Source organism: Abramis brama (assembly GCF_963993115.1).
Source record: "Abramis brama genome assembly, chromosome: 17".
NCBI lineage: Eukaryota > Metazoa > Chordata > Actinopteri > Cypriniformes > Leuciscidae > Abramis > Abramis brama.
The window spans coordinates 9,711,919-9,728,012 of record NC_139979.1 but is presented as its reverse complement, the minus strand read 5'-3'; the positions used below and the strand labels follow the sequence as shown (position 1 = coordinate 9,728,012).

General features: G+C 39.0%; 1 protein-coding gene across 1 annotated transcript in view; it reads right to left on the bottom strand.

The window, feature by feature from the left end:
• Nucleotides 1–16,094, bottom strand: part of rspo2 (R-spondin 2) — a 54,918-nt gene that overhangs the window by 14,670 nt on the left and 24,154 nt on the right. Inside the window, exons 3-4 of the mRNA XM_084088863.1 lie at nt 7,705–7,848; nt 6,941–7,129 (exon numbers count right to left, since the gene is read on the bottom strand). Of these exons, the coding sequence (XP_083944989.1) occupies nt 6,941–7,129; nt 7,705–7,848 (333 nt within the window). The remainder of the gene's footprint in view (nt 1–6,940; nt 7,130–7,704; nt 7,849–16,094) is intronic.

The following is a 16,094-nucleotide window of genomic DNA, read 5'->3' as shown; positions in this document are numbered from 1 at the left end:
ATAAGAAGTGAATTAGTTGTCTGTGGACGCTCGCATCTGTAGCAGGAATGTTTGACACTCAGAAGACGTTCAAGTATGGATTTGGATTTTTGGTTTTCCAAACTAAACACAGGCCCCGAGTCAGATCATAGAGCGTAATTAAAATGCTCGGAGAACAAGGTTATCCTGCCAAGCCCCCAAATTCACTCCGCTAACTAACCATAAACACACCAGTGCCACACAAAGCCGCGCACACATTAAAACGAAACTCCGCCAGTGTTTTCTCTGTGGCACAGAGGGGCATGCCTTGCTGCGGGTCTCATCCTGCTTCCCTCAATAACAGATTAAAGGCAATTACTCCTCTGTGGGCATCACTTTACCATAGTCTCCATCTGGCTCCCAGACTGGCCTGGACTGACAAGCAGAGGATTTAGGGGGGGTGGGTGGAGCTCCATCCTAATCCGAAGACGGGAAGGCAAATAGCGCCTTTGCAGCCACTGATCTCCCCACAACTTCTAAAGGGAGTATTAGTTTCAAAATTCTAGAGAGCTTTAACACCAGGCATATAGAAGTATACAGAGGGGGTGAAATACTGTTCCTTTAAGGCCCTGTGGTGCATTTAAATTGACACAACATAAAGAGACACAAAAGATAATATTTTGAAGAATGTTTCAGCTTTTTTTTTTGTCCATACATTACATTTTACATTTACATTTATGCATTTGGCAGACACTTTTATCCAAAGCGACTTATATTGCATTTCAAGGTACACATTTTATATTCTTATCAATTTTAGCTTTCCCTTGGAATCGGACCCATGACCTTATCGTTGCAAGTGGTCAATGGGGTCAATTAAAGGTCAATGGGGGTCCAAAATAGTGGTTTGCACAGGATACATTTTTCACTCCTGTGCCCGCTAAAAATAAGTGTCTATATTTCTTCCTGCTCCCGCCCCCAACTTTTATGCTTTGTTAAAACTCGCAAAATCCTGCAGGTACAGATCTACATTGATTTTTGTAGTCCCGTTTCAGTCTCACTCTGGTGTCATAGGCTTTCTTTTTCAATTTCCACACAGACATGATGCTTCTGACCTCACCCTGTTACATTTGTCTTAGCAGGAAAAAGGAAGACATATAACTGAGAAACATGTCCACCCCTGTGCCTGTAAAACGCTTATTTTTGATAATAAGCGAATAGACAGTAGACGTTAACATATAACATTCTGTACCTTAAAACATAAATTAAATTTGAGTAACTCTTATTTTCATTTTTAGATATTTTTTGTAATTTTTTTTCTCCTGCTTCCTCTGCACACATCAGTATCTTCCCTCCCGCATCAGCATTCAGCAATTCAAAACTTGTCCCGAAGACCTTTAGTACAAAACAATATTGGACCCCACTGACTTTCATTGAAAGGACAAAAAACACTGAGACATTTTTCAAAATATCTTTCTTTGTGTTCCACAGACGGGCCACAGTACATCAAACTTCACGTTCGAATTGCAATGGTTTGCTACCTGTTTGCAAGCTCAATTCAAATCAAATGTATTAATTTAATTTTAAAGGCATTCTCAATTGAATTCTGAATAGCGTAAAACTCTTGCAAGAAGCCAAAGTGTCTAAATGATACATTTAAGAGTGAGAAAGGATCATGAGCAACCCAAGAAGGACAAGGAACTGTCACAGATATCAGGGCATATAGGAAAAACGGTATGTTTCTCCTGTTTCAAAAATGGGAAATCAATTGCACCATGCAAGGCTCTTTGGCCCTGAGCTATAGAATCTAGAAACCACAGAGAATCGTTACGAGAAGTTGAGCATGCATATCATTGCACTATGGAGTCTTACTTGTTCCTGAAGTAACATTTTTTCCCCCCGATAGAGCCACCCATAAGTGGCGCAGACGTGGTTATGAGTGTACCAAAATGTCATTCAATACACAATTTCTAGCTGTCTGAGAATCTGAAAGCCGCTTTGCTACGAACAGAAAAATTATCCAACAAGTCTCAATGTCGTGTTTGTGTCTGAACCTCAGTCACACCAAATACAATCTTAGGGAATTACTACTAGGATTAGGGAGATGAATGGAGGCAATAAGAGTCTAAGTTGTTTACACAACATTTAATACAATTGACATTAAGTAACCTGCTGCTTGTTGGTTGCAAAAAGGCAGAGGGCTAACAACCTTTGTGGAAATCCTTTGCTCCAGGAAGGAAGGAAAATCTATCCACAGAACAGCAGTTCTACTGACAGAAGCTCCCTGCTGGAATATCACTCTACAGAGCAATTTCATGGCAGAATTGTCTTAGCATTGCTCTCTCTCTAGTGTGGCTGATCAGTCAGTTGATTTGATGACAGGGGCTTGGTTAGGTGAAAGCTAGAGCTCAGCAGGCATTTCATTTTCGCGAACAGCCGGGTGACTATTAATAAATTGTGTTTACAGCCCACTCTATACACCACCCAGAGGAGTCCCGTCACGCTGCCAGAAAGAGGCCGTCTAGCCTGCTGGGAGAGCGTCGGCCCGGCAACCGACTCCCAGATCCTAAATGGAAAAGTGAACGATGGTGATATTCAACAATAGTCAGCAATACGTTAATTGAAAATTAATTTTATCTGATTCATTCAAACCAACAACGTGTGAGTTTGATACTTTTAAAAAAAAAGTTATTCACTGAAATAACTGTTTTATAAGATGTTTTATAAGATTTTTCCATTTGTTTGGGAAATGGACAGCACTATATCTGTAATGTTTTGCCCTATGTAATGTAATGATCAGATTTATAAATTCATTTTAAATGATGATTATAAAAAGACAAAATCAATTAACAGTATTTCATGAATTAGGTATCATTAACAATTTACAGCATTTAAATTGTAAAAAAAAATGTTTGACTTTATTTCAATAGTCTACTTTAGACATTCTACTAACTATAAGTAACTTTGCAACTACATGTCAACTAACTGTCATGTCAAGAGTATTAGTAAGTTGTTAGGGTTAGAATAAGTTGGCATGTACATTTACACTGCCCAATTCGGATTATTTGACTATATCCGATTTTTTTAAATTTATATATCCTTCTTTTAAAAGTGACCCATATCCGATATCTGCATTTACACTATACAGTTGGCGAAACAAACCAAGGTAGATGTACTGACCAGGAAACGGAAGTAAAAACAGATTTGCAATGGACGCAGACAAAATGATAATACAAGCTTTTGCTTTCTGCACTGGTGCATGTGAGTGCTTTAAACTACTGGTGTCCAGATGTTTTCATCTTTTCTTAAGTCGCTTGTGCGTCAAGTTCAAGCTAGGGTCTGTAAATGACGTCCGGCGACATTTAAGCACAAAGAAACGGAAGCTGGATGATCAGATAAACAATACAAAAATATATTCACATGTATAACTCCTCTGATGTTTCTCACCATCTCATATTTCCTGCCTTTGTCTAATCCATAGCAATCTGCAAAGTCTGCTGTTACGTAATCTTATACTGATTTCCACAAGCGGGTGTCTAGTATCTAATGTTATGTGCATTATGGTAACAGGGTTGTATTTTAGCACACTCCCCCACAGTCACCTTTTACCTCATTTTTCTTCTCATGTAGAGCAATTTGCTTGGCAGCAGGGCATACATAAACTTACACATGCGTACATGTTTATAGTCTGGCTGTAATCCTATTTATGTCTCACAAAGTAATTTGTTATATTGCAGAGCAAAGCTGTCGTATTAGGTAGCATTCAGGGACTTACTGGTAAAGTCCTTGGAATCCAGTGTAATGTAAGAGGTTAGTCGGGGGCTATGTTATCATGGCCCTGTCGTTTAATGAAGACTCTAAACCAAGCGCCCATATCCTTATACAAAGGCTTTGGCTACTTCCTGGTCACCCATGCACAATATTTTATCTGCCGTACCTGCACTGGGATGCAAGACAATGACCATAACATCATTATTTCTATAGAACATCACATGAATATCAAAAGGGCCTATTACACCTGGTCACTTCATGCGTTTTTACTGATCAGATAGCGATCCGATTTGTTAAAACTGTTCAATTCACACTTGGCCACATAAATGTTCCTACGCAATACAAATATAAATCCGATCTTTAATTCCCGCTCTATATGCTAATTTAACAGTGTTCACGTCAGAGAAAGCAACAGATAGTATGGGCTGCATTTTATTTATAATCAGTTAATTTCAAGATCAAAGACTGCAATAGGAGAGAGAGTGGCATCAGTACTGGTGAGATAATTTAGTCACACTACTTTTAATTAAGATAACTGTGTGTTGAGCTTCAGGATGCGACGTCGAACTTTCAGGCCACATGCGTGTTGCAGTAGTGCTGTCAAATCTGGCCTACAGGAGCCGGTATAACACACACATTTTTTTTTTTTTTTACCATTTTGGGAGCAGAAAAAATTGCATATATGTGCTTTCAACAACCAGATGCATTTACACTTGTCAAGTTTCGTTTGGAGAACTCGACAATCGACTACTGTGGATTTCGACCGAAAACAGGAAGTAAATACAGGTATGTGCGCTGGCTGAATTAACATCACTTTTATTCATATCTTTCACATCTACTGCAGTCAGATTCACCGTGTTCACTCGAAAAGGAATCACTCACATGGCTGGGCACTTGTAATGACACATCAAGGATGTTAAGAGGCTAAAAGCAGGTTTAAAACTTGCCCCATTGAAGTCAACAGGGTACAAATTTTAAAAAGAGGATAACACGGTGTAGGCAACACCGATTTTTGCCTTTGTTCTCTGTACTGACAGCACTCCAAATTTACAAAATAATGAGCTCAATGTTAAAATTGACCGGAGTTCTCCTTTAAATGCACTGCCTTAAATACAACATACAACACGATCAGTGTAGTCAACATTTATAAACAAATGGCTCTTATGAATTGGTTATTTTCAGTGATGCAACTGGTTCTTTTTAGTGAATGAAAAACATACAACATGAGCAGTGTAGCCTGATTCACTATCAAATGACTTTTATGAATCTTATGAATGAGTCTTTTAGTGAATCAAATACATAATGCGCGACCAGTGTAGCTCAATTCACAGACAAATGATTCTTATGAGCAAGTGCTTTTATTATTATTATTATGAAAACCATGCAGCATGACTAATAAACAAATTATATTTTTAATTGGTTCTGTACAGCATGTCCAGAGTAGTCTGATTCCCAAACTAATGACTCTTAATATGTGGTTCTTTTAATTAATTGTTCAAAAATACTTTACTGCTTTTAATCCATCAGACAAATCCTTTACTGAACTGAATTGATCAGAGTCATCATCATTTTATTTAATGATATCTATATCGAAATAAAGTATTGTGTCAGTATCATTACTGACTGATTGTCCATGTAGCAACTTGCTGTTAAACATTTCTTGGTAAGTTCAAATGCTATTTCCTAACAGTTATAGTCCATCTCAGAGGTACACTCTGTTAGTGACTCATAATGACCATAATACCATGTAGGACTTTTCCATAAGCTTACTTGGTTATTGGTTTCTAAATGTAACAAAGGAGCAGCTCCACTGCATGTTTAATTAAGTCTTTAACAATGGCTCCTAATCACTGACCTCAGATGAGATAATTGAAACCAGGAACCATGCATCACAATGCCAGTTTTTAATTAAATATGACTATAAAGTACTTTTGGAAAAGGTCAGGAGGAGCTGAATTAGGGAGGGAAAAATTCCTGTGGAGAGAGCCAACATAGGGTAAAGAAGGAAGACATGCCAGAAAATCACTATTTCCAACCTTCGCTCCGCACCTTACAAGCACCCGAAAGGGGAAAAGAGTCATGTGACATGTCAGAAACATACTTACTCAATCAGCACCTCTTTAAAGCAGCTGTCAGAGTGCATATGTACCAAAGTAGACACATTTTTTATTTCTTCCAAATGATTTAAATGAAGATGAATGGATTCAGTTTTAGCAATGCACTTCTCAAAACTAATAGCTCATGGAGCAAAATTCAGTGGCTGTGACCTGATACTAAGATGGACATTATGGAAATTTAGATACAGTACGAGACTGAGGTACCTAAATAAACAATGGAAACTGAGCAAGTTCAGCTTCATATTGCCTCGGGTCTCTGGGTTGACAATTAACCTTTCCATAATCAGTCAAAAACTTTCTCAATGTGAATGTGTTGTCCTTTACTGACCTCCGAAATTGAAATTGCATGTGTACTCGGTGTGACAGTATCCTAAGTCAGTGACCACAAAAGATTTAAGTTTGTTCAGGTGAGCAGAATGAAAAAAGCTGCGAGGAAACGTCTCGATTAATTATCATCGTGAGTTTTCCTGATAAGCCCTCCTGAATACGGCAATTATTTCCACGAGTAAACTTGGCCCATCTCTTCTAAAACTAAACACTTTATAAAATATGTTTCCTTGGCTCTATTTACTCAAAAAATATTTTCCCTCCGATTTGACTTCTCGTTTTAGTGGTAAAATACATGCACCACCTACCGCAAATAACTCTCTTATAGAGAAAGGAAACAGAGTACCATTGAGGAAACCTGCACTTCATACTTTAAGGAATTCCACTGGGAGGAGAGGAGAATAAGTGAGAGAACACATACGCTCTCAAGAAAAGAGAGAGAAGAAAACCTAAGGCAAGCTGGCTAAAGTGAGCATGGAAAAATACTAATAAATCATGAATGAAAATGCCAGTCGACAATGAAAACCCAAATAGAGGGCGAAAACCCAATCGGCTGACTTTTCAATCCAAAAATACAGAGCTCAAGATTAAACAGGTGAGATGCAGTCGAAATGGCCACAGTTATATTTCCTTCTTCAAATGGAAAAGGTTTGGAAATCTAATGAAATTGATGATTTGCAGAAGGAATTAATGATTTTTATCTTAAACCAAGGCATGAGCAGGCCTAGATCCACATATGCTGATCCAATCACACACACACACACACTCACCTCTCCTGCAATGTCGCATAGCCATTTTGCACCTCCTGGACTCGGCGATGGTTGGACATGGTATTGTGTCCTTTGGTGGCTTCTTCACGATATGCCGTGTTCGGGTTTCCAGACCCCACTTGAAACCACAGGTCTTGTTTCTTCTGGCGCAGGTCCCCCACTCACTCCACTGGCCCACCTCACAACCCTCTATTTGGTGAAAGAAAACTTATTTAGAGAACTAGATGATGATGATGATAATGAAAACCAATGATAATGGCTATGAAGGTTTGGATATGATAACATATCTAATGTCAACATATCTTTATTCAGAGAAGTTTTAGGTTACCAAAAAAAAGAGAGATAGAGGTTTTGAAAGTCTTTTGTGGAATGAAGCATTGGATATTAGAGAAAAATGATATTTGTGAAAATCCGGCTTAAACTGGTAGCTGTGTTTTTGGAATATAATAGCTGGTTCTAGTCTAAAAAGGCCATTAACTGTTCCAAGCTGGTCATTATCTGGCACAAGCTAATCATTTGCTGATTGACCAGCAACTATATCCCAGAAGCCAGCTTGACCACCTTAAATTGGTTTGACCAGTTGGTAGCTGGTTTTTATTGCTGGTCTAAGATGGTCTAGCTGATACAAAGGACCATCTTGGAACAGCTAATGCGCAAACCAGAGAGATTTTGTGATGGTGTCATTACAAACCAGTAATCATGTTCCAGAACAACTAACAGATTTATCTGGATTTTCCAGTAGGCTTGTATAAAATGATACTTACCTCCGCACTCCATGCTGTCCTCCAGCGGAGCAAAGCCCTCCGGACACTTTTCGAAGCAATGGCCCTTGTGCAAGTAAAAACCAGGCTTGCACTTTGTGCAGAAGTCTTTGCTAAAGCAGGCCTCACAGTTATCTATCCTACACCCTGTGAAGAAACAAGAGAGACAGATGTCAGTCGGGACAGCATACAAAACCTCCTCATCTGGAGCAGACTGAAGGGTGGGGGAGGGGATCGACGTGAGAGAGGGATTATGAGGTTGGGAAAAAGGCATTTTGATGCCATGTGAAGCTTTTTACTTCAGGGGAGTGAGATATTCCAGTGCAACTTCCACTGACATGCATGTTGAGCCAGGGAGTGTGGGGTGTGAGAGTTTTTAGGGCTGCATAGAACTCCAAAGATGTGACGACATCCGGAATGAGGAATTACCTCACCATGACCCCTTCACAGAAGAAAGGAAAGCAGAACATCTCAGCCTCCAAGAGTACAGAGTTAGAAGAAAAGTTTGGCTCTCATTCGCTCTCTTGACTGAGCAAGTGGCGGCACACTTTATGAGCATAAAATCATTATTAGCATACTTCAGTAAGAACTCAGCATAAAATCATTATTAGCATAAAATCTGAGCAAAGTTTTAAGAAGAATTTAACATGCAGTCGTTATTAGCATAAAAATTTGACAAATTATAAATAAGAACTTAGCATAAATTCATATGCATCATAAAATCTTACCAAAATGTTTAGGAGGAACTTAGCATAAAATCATTATCAGGATAAAATTTGAGCAAATTTTCAGCAAGACCTTAGCATACAATAATTATTAGCATAAAATCTTAAAAGGTAGTCTAGGCCTATGTGAAATAATCTAGTCAGGCAGATGACGATGTTCTCCTGTGTTAACATCAGAGTTGGGTCGAAGAGAAAGAGAAAGAGGGGTCAAGACACTCTGTGAATGAGGAAATACCGCCGCGCCGATCCTCCCACGCCCCGCCTTGCCACAGCATATCAAGGGCAGCGTGCCAGCATGTCATCAAGCTGTGACTCTGCAAATAGCACGTCAAGCAGAGCGAAATTACATGAGCCTCACCAACAGGGCGATACGCTGGCCTGCATAATTAAAAAGAGCCACTGGGAGCTGTCTAATTTATGGCGCTTCTAAAAAGCTTCTTCAGAGACCTGATTGCCAGATAGGCAAAGGATCTCAGATTACAGCTATCCACAAACATGTGAAATTGGTTGCTGGTTCCACTCAGGTAGCTTAAGGCACCTGTTTGTAGATCTTTAGTGGAAGGTTTGTAACTTTTACCAGTCTACAGGTAAGCATGTATTTAATAAAATGTTTGAAAGAGGAAAATCTGGCACAGTACAAAGAGATAAGGCTTGGGCTTTTATCTCTGACCTCTCTGGGTTTTGTGAAGGTTCTCACCATCACACCCCCCTAATTAGACCATCTCCAGTTAACCAGCCTGTCTCCTCAGCTACATTCTTTCCCAACAAATGAGTCTTTCCCCTTCTCCCTTTGAACCCCTGAAGCCTCAGCCCACTTTTCCTGATCTCTCACGCTTTCTTTATCCAGTCCAAACAATCTCATGGCGAGAAAATACACACTCACACACACACGCACACAGCACTCCGACAACCATAATCACCATCATTATCACTCCCAGGGGAATGATTGTGATAAAGTATTTTTTGACCTTTTTGCAACCTTTAAAACCTGTATGCAATAAATTGAGGTTGTAATTTACTGTGAATATAGGCGTCAAGCAACACTCCTTTAGCCTAATTACATGAACAACAGGTTCGACTTTCATACTTTATTGCCTAATTATAGAAGAGAAATGACAGGAAATCATGGGAGAAATTATGAAGAGATTTTTTCCAGCTGGCCCAATTCTGATACTTTGTGTCAGGGTTGGGTGAAGGGATGAGGGAACATTTGAAGAAGATCTGGCACAGAACACAAACTGACACTAGGAGAATAAATAGGGAGCAAACAAGGCAGGTAACGAGGGAGGACAGGTTGGACAAATGAACCAATAATCAGATAACAAGAACGGTGGGGTTACACAATATACATGGGAGCACATGGCACAAAGAAACAGACATGACAACCATGTGCTCACACTAAACAAAGCAAAAACAAGAGCACATGGCCAGGGAACACCATGTGATCAAACAAAACAAGACACAAACACGCAGCTAATGAGAACACTCATAAGCCGCGTGTTCACACAAGACATAACATGAAAACACACGGCCGATGAAAACGCAAACGGCGTACCACACAGAACACAACAACACACACGGACAGAACAGCATACGGCCCAAGCGAACTCGGAGGAAGGAGTGTCAGAGCTCTGTCACCAAACCAAGAATAAATAGACCGAAGTGACAGAACCCTGATACTTTGCCCTGCCCGCATTTTTTTAACTGGCACCACCACAAAATATTTTTTATTATAATAATTTTTTTAATTTTTTTAAATTATTATTAATATTATTATTTATTTAATTATATATTGCCTTTTCTAAAAAACATATAGTTGTCTTGACAAAACAAGTTTTCATTCATAATTTATTTATTTTCAAAACACAAAAAAGCCAGCAGGCCATCCTTATTGTTGAACCCTATTACGGGAGCAAGACTCTAACTTGTGGTGCCCGTATGAGCACCAGCGACCAACGTGTTCACATGCGTTCAAACTGCTAAGCCATAGTTTGCAACAAATGTAATACACACTCAGTCTGAACCGATGAGATACTCAGATTATAGAGACGAGCCAAGTTGTCTCATAGCTTTGCTGCAGGCAATGTAAAGCACGCTATTCAAAAAGAAAAAAGGACAACAACAACAACAAAAAAAAGTACATCTTCATCATGTCATTATTTTTAACACCCTTGTCTTTACATCAGCCAAGACACCAGGGCAGAACTGCATCTTTTGTTTGATAAACACGTGCTCTGGCTGGTCGAATTACACTGTGCTGTAGAGATCTTGGCGCAAAGTCTGAGAAGAGGAAGGCCACACAGATGGATCTACTTGCTTTTGTTCCCAGATTAATCAGAGCTCTGTCTCAGTCTCTGTGTCCCTACATGTCCAATCTATGACAGGGAGCAACAGCTAATAAATGAGCTTTGTAACAGAAAAGCCGCCTCTGTCCTCGGCCTGATATACTGCAGCCTTTGGGAGGCTGTCATCACCTTTTGGATCGCTTACTTCAACAGGGAATTGACGACGAAAAAGAAAAAAGAGCAACTATTGGCACACGACTCAGACAGTGACTGGACTGACTTGACATGCAATGCAATGATTAATAAAACTGCAATATCAAAATCCACTGTGTTGGAATATCTGTTAGAAATTAGTAACGCTAACTGTGAATCTGAATAAGGTGAGCCTGGGTTCGAAAGCCTGATATTGAATGAATAATCTGACCATCAGTGAGAAGATCATTTAGGGTCTCAAACCACCAAACTGCTAGTAAGAGCTTATCCTTAAATCCAGCCTGCAATTCAAGCAATATTTTGTTACATTACAATATATTATATAATTTATAAAAATGCACACACACACACACACACACACACACACACACACACACACACACACACACACACACACACACACACACACACATATATATATATATATATATATATATATATATGCATTTTTATTCATTTTTTTAATCTATGAAGATATATGTTGTTTATATATAAATACATACAAATAAAAAGAAAATTAAATTTTATAAGGCCACCGACAGAGTTTGAGACACTTGTTCCAGCAGGATTAACCTTGGTGCCACTTTTGAAGGCCAAGATGATAACATGAGGCTAATATGACATAATTAGATTACTTGTTCTTCCACAGACATGGGGATAAGGACAGGCGGTGGGAATCTGATGAAAGCCCAATGCAAGAAGGACAAAAAAACAAAAAACAAAAAAATTCCTAAACAGAACATTATAGGAAATTGCCTACTACGCTGCAAACTGCTTGAGATTTATGTTTGTACTTTTTTTCCACTTGGCTTTCGATGTGGTTTTCAAGTCAAGTGCATGTTGAGTTGAATCATCAAGCTTTAGGGGTGATCTAATCCTGAAAGACTTGTGGCAGGAATGCCTCTCTGCTGTGGTCTGGATGAAATTTTTTTCCAAAAAAAAAACAATAAAGCAAATTATTATGTGGACATTCGAGCTAGTGTTATATTCAAGCGGCTGCAAACCATCTTGGCCAGGGTTGTTGAAAGTTTACTTCATTTTTAAGCAATTAAACGTAATTTTCAGCAGCTTCTTTTTCAAATAAAAATCGACTTTAAATCCTATATGACAGTGCCTTGTAAACAAGGGGTCAATTTGGTAGCCGGTCCTGAGGTCACAGAAACCAATGCATAGTATTCGGCAGCCATCTGCGGTGCAAAAGGGATGCCCATGCTTGGGGAGTGCTAAATCCAGACATATTTTTCCATTTCTCCTACCCAGAGAGCTTTGCTGAAAGAGCCTGCCTCATCTGACCTGCTTTTTTCCCTGGTGAGCATTATGCAGTTGACTTTCTCACACCCCAAAATGTCATCTTGCTGTGACAGTGGGTGCAGTGAGTATTGTTACAATGTTGATATATATATGTATATATATATATATATATATAAACAAATGTATAATCTTTCTCCATGTTACCTGACTTATTTGTCAGCAAAGGTCAGCTGGACTTGTCAACATGTTATTTTGAGTCATCCAAGGCGTTTATTAAAATTACAGATCATACTTCCGTATATTTGTATACAGTCAGATTGTCAGAGGGGTGGTGCCAAAGTCAAAAATTAAATAAATAATTTAAATATAAAGAACATTCTGGTTGTCAAAGTTAGTGGTTAAATGTCCAATTGGCTGGAAAGTCATTCCAAAAATGGCTGAGAAAAAGTCTAACATCAATTGTTTGCAGAAATCACTTGGCTTGATGTTTCATTATTTAATGCATCAGTCATTCATTTTAAGTGTGGCCCGTTTTAAGATGTAGGCTACTATAATAATAACAAAAATACCAACTATTAAAGTGTCCATAAATGTATATTCAATTCAACTGGGGCCATCTAAATTCTCAAATGATCATTCAGACCTGTAAAACTCAGTAGAAACAGGGTGAAGGATAGGTGTACCACTTACACTGTCTGGCAAATCGAGCTCTCTGGTGTGAGAGTAAGACAGAGGGGCCAACGGCAATTGCTGTTTTGCAGGTCCCAAATGACATAACTTTAACTGCAACAACTCATTCTTTTCCAGAGGGTACAGGACTCATTACCTCATTGGAAGGGTATATTGTGGAATTGAGTTGATTCTTTAACTATTGGGTACCACTTCAGGCAACGGCCCTTTCGTGTGGCTGAGGTCCACCTCAGTCCCATTGGATTATCAAAACTACCTGTAAAACTCAGAAGCTCAGGAAGGTTTCGAACAGACGTACCCAAACGCCTGCATTTGCCAAATTAAAATAGTGTCAAAGTGGGAATTCTTACAACAACAGTACAATAGGAACAGATTTTACAACACCAATGACGATAAAACAAATTGGATGAAACAATTATGGGGGGCTCTCATGTGGCACATATACTAGTCCTGGATGAGCTGTCAAAAATACTTGAACTACACGTCCAGGATATTGGCAATCAGAAAGCTCTAAAAAAGGCTTTCAATGTGAGTAAAGAGATAACAGGAAACTTCACGTATGGACAAACAGGAGGTCATCTAGGGCCAATTTCTACCATTCAGTGGAAGGCAGCTTACTAACATGGGCTATTAATCATGTAAAAAATATTTCATAAAGTCATAAAGTCAGCATTAATACTCACAGCCCTGCCACTGTGAAGTCACATGTCCATAAAAGAGATGTATCAGCTTGTTGGCTGCTGTAAAGGTTATGATTCTCCCTGATTGCATGTTATACCCTAATTCTCAGTCTAGAGGCTTTTCATGTGCTTATGTATCCGTGAGAAAGAGGGCATGGGGGGGTTTCCTTGTGGTGACACTGAAAGATTTAAAATGTAAAGGGAGAAAAGGAGGGTTCAAGATGGATGAGGAAGAGGGCTTCCACTTGACAACCTGTGGAAAAACTGATGGTACCAGCACACCAGTTCTGTCTGCATTCTGAATCTCTTTTCCAGCGTTTATCTCTCCTTCATCCTCCCCACACTCTCTTTTTATCTGGTTAGCTTAAGTGGTAGGCTGCAGCAGTGTTTAGGAGCAACTAACCAAAAGCAGAAAGGCTATCGCGCACACAGTCAAACAATCTTGTGAGATCAGGTAATTATTAAACAAGCTCTCCAAGTATGTCTCTCTCAAATAGTTCTATCAATCATCATCTACTGAGTTTTATAGGTCTGTAAGATCATTTGAGAATTTAGATGGCCCTTCACTCTTAAAAATAAAGTTTCCAAAAGTGATGCCATCGAAGAACCATTTTTGGTTCCCCAAAGAACCTTTTAGTGAACAGTTCTTAAAAGAACCCTTTTTTCTTCATGTAAAGAATGTTTTAATAATCTAAAGAACCCTTTTTTTCTTCATGCAAAGAATGTTTTCATAATCTAAAGAACCCTTTTCCACAATAAAGAACCGTTTTTAGAATGGAAAGGTGGATGTTTAAGGTTCTTCATGGAACCATAGATGCCAATAAAGAACCTTTATTTTTAAGAGTGGTTTGAATTTACATTTATGGACACTTTAATAGTTATTATTTTCATTATTATTAAATTGACCTACAATTAAAACGGACCACACTTAAAATGAATGACTGTTGTTTGCATTCAACAATGAAACATCAAACCAAGTGATATCTGCAAACAATTGATGTTAGACTTTTTCTCAGCCAAACAACACTGGACCCCATTGACTTTCATAGTATGGACATCTTTCAAAGTATCTTCCTTTGTATTGTACAGAAGAAAGTCATGTTTGTTTGGACTGACAGTAAATTATGACAGAATTATTATAATTATAATTTTTTTTGGTGAACTATCCATTTAAGTCAATTATGCAATCTTCCTTCTACACATTTTAGATGGTTGGGTCACACATATGATGCTCGCCAGAGGTAGGTCAGTGTTCAATTTGGATTTCAAAAGCGCTCGACACCACCCCACGGCTCCAGCGGAAGAGTCTGGACTGATGTAGTGCAAACCTGTCTCCTCTTTGCCTTTGTTTTCGCTCAGGCCTGGCGATACTGCGAAGCATTCTTAAACGAGATAGGATCACACACACATTCAAGGTCTAATGATAAGCAGCTGCTGCTTAAGTGATTTCAGAGCATGTTTTTTAAAAACACGATCAACTCCAATGTAATCCGCCGTTTCAGGCTCTTGAAAGAACGAACTGTAGTTGTGCTGAAAACCCGGACAAGAGAGAATGCGGACTTGCGGAGTGACTTTGAACGGATGCGATGTGTTCGAAATTGTTCCCAGTGACCCGACGATTAGTTCTCGCACTAACCCTGATAGAACATCCCATTATGACTGGCACACATGAAGAGCTTAGTGAAGATGACAGAAAAAGCATAACTTAAGGAGATGGGTCAAATGCGAAGCTGGATTACAAAGTCACTGAAACAGTGATCACATCAAAGTAGGCTTTGCACGGAGATTTGATGCTACGTGACAATGTGAGGTTTTGTTCTGGGAGAAGTTCTCCTGGAAAGGAATCCAGATTAACTGGCCACATATCAGTATCATTTAAAATCAAAATTCAACTAGGACAACGAATGGTTGGAGGACAGTCTCAGAAAACAACATGCCTTTGTCCCTTCTCCACAACTTAAGAACTTTCAAAACGTAGGTGCAATGACTTTGATTACTAGTGGAGAACAGGCGAGCTCTATAACTCTAAGTAGCCTCAATTGGTACATCCAGTTTATGGTAAATGAGGCGTTTTAGGTGTTTCCCCCTCCTCCTCTTTTGATAAAATTGGCAGATAAATCTGTATAGAGTTTGCTAGTGAGAAGGGACATGTTTTTATACAGGGGTATCTGTACTGCATCTGGGTTTATTAGCATTGTAGGTCCTGACACACTCCTCTGAGGTTTCAAGTCTGTCTGTCAGGAGTTTGGCTCGAACAATCCAAAGAGTTAGAGTTTTGTTTTCACATAAAGTACAAAGCCAACACCTCAGGCTTTTCACTTAACCTCAAAGGTCCTGAGTGTCTCAGGCCTGGCACAAATGTTAAAATAAGGTTATGAAATACAGGGCATGGAAGGATGGGGATAAACAATTCCAATAGGACTATTATATTACTCTTAGCAGAAAAATGTTGTTTTCCTATTTCATTCTTGTTTCTACGGATGGGTGACATCCAACATCTGACTAGTCAATAATTGAAGTCGACTAAACGTCCTCTTCTTATAAAGAAT